The sequence below is a fragment of the Corticium candelabrum genome, chromosome 8 (assembly GCF_963422355.1).
Source record: "Corticium candelabrum chromosome 8, ooCorCand1.1, whole genome shotgun sequence".
In the NCBI taxonomy this organism is placed as follows: domain Eukaryota; kingdom Metazoa; phylum Porifera; class Homoscleromorpha; order Homosclerophorida; family Plakinidae; genus Corticium; species Corticium candelabrum.
In genome coordinates this window covers 5,756,187-5,761,186 of record NC_085092.1, presented here as the reverse complement: position 1 = coordinate 5,761,186, position 5,000 = coordinate 5,756,187, and the positions used below count along the sequence as shown (strand labels likewise).

General features: G+C 43.8%; 4 protein-coding genes across 4 annotated transcripts in view; 3 read left to right on the top strand and 1 right to left on the bottom strand.

Moving 5' to 3' along the window:
- Positions 1 to 139, top strand: part of LOC134182941 (aldo-keto reductase family 1 member B1-like) — a 9,292-nt gene extending 9,153 nt beyond the window's left edge. Inside the window, exon 16 of the mRNA XM_062650383.1 lies at positions 1 to 139. This exon is cut by the window's left edge and continues 153 nt beyond it. Within this exon, the coding sequence (XP_062506367.1) occupies positions 1 to 63 (63 nt within the window). The 3' untranslated portion in view covers positions 64 to 139.
- Positions 140 to 501: 362 nt separating this feature from the next.
- Positions 502 to 1,609, top strand: LOC134183267 (E3 ubiquitin-protein ligase rnf146-like). Its single transcript, XM_062650759.1, has 2 exons — positions 502 to 609; positions 709 to 1,609. Exons 1-2 carry the CDS (start codon positions 522 to 524, stop codon positions 1,242 to 1,244), a joined length of 624 nt encoding a protein of 207 aa, XP_062506743.1. The 5' UTR covers positions 502 to 521; the 3' UTR covers positions 1,245 to 1,609.
- Positions 1,610 to 1,839: 230 nt separating this feature from the next.
- On the bottom strand, positions 1,840 to 4,883 carry LOC134183510 (uncharacterized). The gene is made up of 4 exons (XM_062651069.1): positions 4,784 to 4,883; positions 3,865 to 4,007; positions 2,448 to 2,678; positions 1,840 to 2,307 (listed from the first exon to the last, which is right to left on the bottom strand). Exons 2-4 carry the CDS (start codon positions 3,964 to 3,966, stop codon positions 2,146 to 2,148), a joined length of 495 nt encoding a protein of 164 aa, XP_062507053.1. The 5' UTR covers positions 3,967 to 4,007; positions 4,784 to 4,883; the 3' UTR covers positions 1,840 to 2,145.
- The window catches only part of LOC134183508 (acetyl-coenzyme A synthetase, cytoplasmic-like), an 8,998-nt gene continuing 8,765 nt past the window's right edge, over positions 4,768 to 5,000 (top strand). Inside the window, exon 1 of the mRNA XM_062651067.1 lies at positions 4,768 to 5,000. This exon is cut by the window's right edge and continues 171 nt beyond it. Coding sequence (XP_062507051.1) covers positions 4,798 to 5,000 — 203 coding nt within the window. The 5' untranslated portion in view covers positions 4,768 to 4,797.

Sequence of the window (5,000 nt, the reverse complement as noted above, 5' to 3'; positions counted from 1 at the left end):
GTAAACGGGCAATTCTTGTTGAGAGAAGGACAGACATTCGATGAATTTTGGGATCATGAGTGATACACTCAATACAACTGGTGACATTTATCTTGTAATTTGAATTTGAATAATCAATAAATGATGTAAAAATTTTAATTGTTTATTAAATTTTGACCAAGTTTTAAATTTTAATTAACTTTTAAATTTTAAATAAGTTTAATCGCTCGGACGTCAGACCGTACTCGCGGCTGTTTGGACACACAGCGACTGTCGCATTGCGCATGTCGCGCTCATTTGCAGTGACCACGTTTCGGGACTCTGACTCACGACCAACGCCGACATCAGCGAAAAGCTAAAGAAATAGCTTTACACCACGTCGTCGGTAAGTACAACTTGCGTTGAACGACGTCAGTGGGCGTTCAGAATTTGATAAAAGAATTGATAGTTTTAAGCGCTCGGATTACCGACCGTTCTCGCGGCTAGTTGGTCTCCACGGCAACAGGTATCACAGTGCGCATGTCTCGGTCATTTGCACCAGAATGACTCACGTTTCGGGAGTCGGTTTAGACTCTCAGGCTGACGACATCAGCGAAAAGCTGAAAGAAATCTCTCTAAACGACGTCGACGGTAAGCACAACAGGACGTAGAACGACGCCGGCAGCTGCGGCAGGCGTTCAGAATTCGATGAGAGAATTGACGTTCACGCGCCGTTTTCTCTCGCTGTAGACGCTCAAACGAGAGACGAACGATGCTCAGTGTGCTTCCAGCCGTTATCCTATCCGGTGAAACTGCCGTGCGGACACGTTTTTTGTTACTTGTGTGTCAAGGGTTTCTCGGCTGTTCGAGCCGTGCGACGCTGCGCGCTGTGTCGATGCGACATTCCAGTCGAGTACGTGCGCAAGCCGGCTCTCGTCGACGAGGTCCGAGTCGAGGAGTCTCCGCTTCTAGACGATGGATGTTGGTGGTTTTACGAGGGAAAGTCGAACGGTTGGTGGAAATATGACGAGAGGACGGCGAGAGAGATTGAGAAGGCGTTCGAAGGGAGGAAAAAGTCGGTCGAGGTGCAGATTGTCGGACACATCTATGTGGTGGATTTCGAGGTGATGGCGCAGTACAGGAAGAACGAAATAGGGCGGAACCGGAAGATCAAGAGAGACAAACTCAATCTGCGCGAGACAAAGGGAGTCGCCGGTCTGTATTGTAAACAGCGGAGCGGTGAAACGCGAGATGAGGGAGACGCGCCGCAAATGAGTGAAGTATGAATGTAGATTGACCTAGCTCCCTCACATGTGGCCAAGATAGCGTCTAGAAATCATTTTGTTCCCAAATCGTTTACACAGCAATAGAATTTGTAGTCGATTAGACTACCTTTTGTAGGAGAAAGAAAGAGAGACGGCAGTTTTACTGCTATAAAAATCGTTGATCATCTTGTTGGATGTTGTTGTTTGGAGAATGTCTGTTGAATAGACAGAGAAAATGTGAGACTTGGTGTGTCTAGTCCAGTACACTGATGGATGAGGACTCGTTTGTGTTGAGTCTATATGGGCAGTCGATTTTTTATCGCTCGTTTGTCACTCTGGTGCTTCATCTGTAATGACCTTGACTCTGGAAAAACAGTACTAAAATAGCAATGTGTCATGCTAGGACTGCAGTAGCCTTTACATGGTTCCTTAATTAACGCGCGCAGGTTAGAGGCTCCGCCCACTCTTGCTTCTAGCCTTTGCATGCATCTAGCCTCTAGTCTGTGTGCGTTAAGAGGGACTCACTCTAGCCTCTAGCCTTTGTGTGCGTTAGGAGGGACTCACTCCACTGTAGCATCTAGCCTGCGGCACGCTAAGAGGGGGTAGCTCACGTTCATTAGTCCAGAGTGCTCTACATATATTACAGAGGGAAAACGCTAAGACTACCTCAACTACTACTACTAGCAGACTGCTCATGCAACATACTTAATCATAATCATTGAATAAAATAGAAAGGCAGCAAATTTATGGCATTAAATTAGCTGGGTTTTGCTGGATTTCCCATTCGGTGAGCCAACTTGTTCCATTCTCACTGGCTTGTTTGAAGGCTGGCGATTGCATGTGTGTGTGTGTGTGTGTGTGTGTGTGTGTGTGTGTGTGTGTGTGTGTGTGTGTGTGTGTGTGTGTGTGTGTGTGTAGTTGGTTAGGTGTTGGTGTAATGTGTTTGTGTTTCATCATCTTGTTGAGGTTGTGGGGAATCTCGAAGTGTTGATCTGTGTGTGTTGGGTAGACAGTCGGATTTGTCTTTGTCGGTCATTCGTTGTATGTGATAGTGCAGTGATTGATTGTCTGGTGAGTCGCTTATCTATATGAACACACAATAAATTACAGTGCAAAAGTGCACACACACACCACACGCGCGCACGCGCGCGCACACACACACACACACACACACACACACACACACACACACACACACACACACACACACGAGTTACACTCTACCAAATTTTGTAGCCGTTTCTGAGCCTCATCATTGTTACCACTATGCATGCAACACAATGCGATTGATTCGTCGACTTCCTTTCTGACGATGGACGGTGTATCTAATGTCATAAGGCTAAGACAATATTGATAGATGTGTTGTGCTTGGACAAAGTCCTTCTTGTAATAGAAGAAATCAGCACGTCGTTTCACTGTGTCAACTGTGTCAATAACAGAAGAGGAGCAGAACCACTAAATAGGAAGATCATTGTGACTTGATTTGAATATTGTTATTAGACATTGTCATAGTGTCTGTCTGTCTCTTTGTCTGTCTCTTTGTCTGTCTCTTTGTCTGTCTGTCTGTCTTCTTTCACTATTGAACACAAAAAGCAAAATTTTACAAGAACACTAGGTAAAACTGCTAAGCTAAATGTCATCTACTGAGACACAGATCGAATACTGTCTGTCTGTCTGTCTGTCTGTCTGTCTGTCTGCCTCTTTGTCTGTCTGTTTGTCTCTTTGTCTGTCTGTCACTTTGTCTGTCTGTCTGTCACTTTGTCTGTCTGTCTGTCACTTTGTCTGTCTGTCTGTCTCTTTGTTTGTCTGTCTGTCTCTTTGTCTGTCTGTCTGTCTGCCTCTGTCTGTCTGTCTGTCTGTCTGTCTGTCTCTTTGTCTGTCCGTCTGTCTGTCTCTTTGTCTGTCTGCCTGCCTCTTTGTCTGTCCGTCTCTTTGTCTGTCTGTCTGTCTGTCTGCCTGTCTCTTTGTCTGTCTGTCTGTCTCTTGTCTGTCTGTCTCTTTGTCTGTCTGTCTGTCTCTTTGTCTGTCTGTCTGTCTCTTTGTTTGCCTGTCTGTCTCTTTGTCTGTCTGTCTGTCTGCCTCTGTCTGTCTGTCTGTCTGTCTGTCTGTCTCTTCGTCTGTATGTCTGTCTCTTCGTCTGTATGTCTGTCTGTCTCTTTGTCTGTCCGTCTGTCTGTCTCTTTGTCTGTCTGTCTGCCTGCCTGTCTGCCTGCCTCTTTGTCTGTCCGTCTCTTTGTCTGTCTGTCTGCCTGTCTCTTTGTCTGTCTGTCTGTCTCTTGTCTGTCTGTCTCTTTGTCTGTCTGTCTGTCTGTCTGTCTCTTTGTCTGCCTGTCTGTCTGTCTGTCTCTTTGTCTGTCTGTCTGTCTGTCTCTTTGTCTGTCCGTCCGTCTGTCTGTCTGTCTCTTTGTCTGTCTGTTTGTCTTTGTCTGTCTGTACATCTGTCTGTCTGTCTGTCTGTCAAATAATCATATATTTTTATACATCAAATCTAATACATGCAAAACTAAATCAGTCTGTCAAACATCATTCAATAACTTAATTAATTAATTAATTGACAGCCAATCATATTCGTTCTAAAATTCATGTCAGTTGTTAAGGTTAAGTCTGTCTGTTTGCTAGCGAGACATGAACGATTGCCTACTTGCGGTTCAACGTTCTTAGGTGTATAGAAAGAATTCTGAACTTCTTCTGGTATCTTTCTCACGTCATCACGTGACTCAAAGAAGTCATCCGAGAAGTCCATTTAACGGACTGTTGTCACGATCCACACTCAAACATACCGTACTGTACAAACAAGAAAGGAGAATTTATATCAATACGTAATTTTGGTTGATATTAATAACACAAGATGTGTACAGATGTATACTGTACAATGTAAACTTTAATGCTCAAATTTCTCGGTCCAGTTTATACATAAAATAAAATTTTGATGTGCCCATGTCCAACTACTGTACAAACCAACGACACGTGTGAAACCACATGGACTTATATGCACACACGTGACAGCTAGCGCACGTGGTGTAGCAACCCGCGAGTCTAGGCTTAGTCATTCCATGAATTGTTCATAAATTTGCAATAAAAATTATTAATTTTTGTGTTGATGGTTTTGCATTTACCATCAATAAAACAAAGATATGCAAAAAATGATTAGAGATGAAGCAGACAGCAGACTGTCTATAATCCGGGTCTTGTTTTAAAGATAACGCGCGCTAGCTACGCACAAAATTCCAATGCAAGTTATAATAATTTATAGTCTATGTAGATCATAGCCTAAAAACCTGGTTGGTCTAGCCTAAACACGCGTTGTAATTATCAATTTATATTTGTATAAAATAATATATTTAGCATGTAGTTAGCCACTTGTTGTGCATTGATATAAACCTGCACGTGTCCATCCTACTAAAACATCCAGGAATCGTTCATCGCTTGTAATTCAAATATATAGCTACACATGTTGTTTTAATAAATCAAAATACTTCCAGTAACGTTCGAGTAATAAAATACATAAACATGATAGGATGTTCCTCTGCGCATGCGTCGAAAAAATCATCGTGCCTTACCTGACCACGTGCCAATGGCTCAGAAATCGGATCAGTCCAACGAAGTCGAACTACATCTCGAGCACGTCGACAAAGCTCACATCAGCCACGAGCTCTTCCATCCCGACCCTTCCATCTCGGCGCACGCGCACGTCAGCAGCCTCAAGCAGTACCAAGAACTCCACCATCGCTCTCTCGTCAATCCTGTCGGCTTCTGGACCGAATTGGCCAAGGAGTT

Excerpts from the sequence above, each read along its gene's own strand:
- LOC134183267 (XM_062650759.1), top strand. The coding sequence starts at position 522 with ATGACTCACGTTTCGGGAGTCGGTTTAGACTCTCAGGCTGACGACATC. Across the intron at positions 610-708 it reads CTCTCTAAACGACGTCGACG|ACGCTCAAACGAGAGACGAA; the intron begins GTAAGCACAACA and ends CTCTCGCTGTAG.
- LOC134183510 (XM_062651069.1), bottom strand. The coding sequence starts at position 3,966 with ATGGACTTCTCGGATGACTTCTTTGAGTCACGTGATGACGTGAGAAAG. Across the intron at positions 2,679-3,864 it reads CTAAGAACGTTGAACCGCAA|TGGTTCTGCTCCTCTTCTGT; the intron begins GTAGGCAATCGT and ends CTTCCTATTTAG. Across the intron at positions 2,308-2,447 it reads AGAAACGGCTACAAAATTTG|ATAAGCGACTCACCAGACAA; the intron begins GTAGAGTGTAAC and ends GTGTTCATATAG.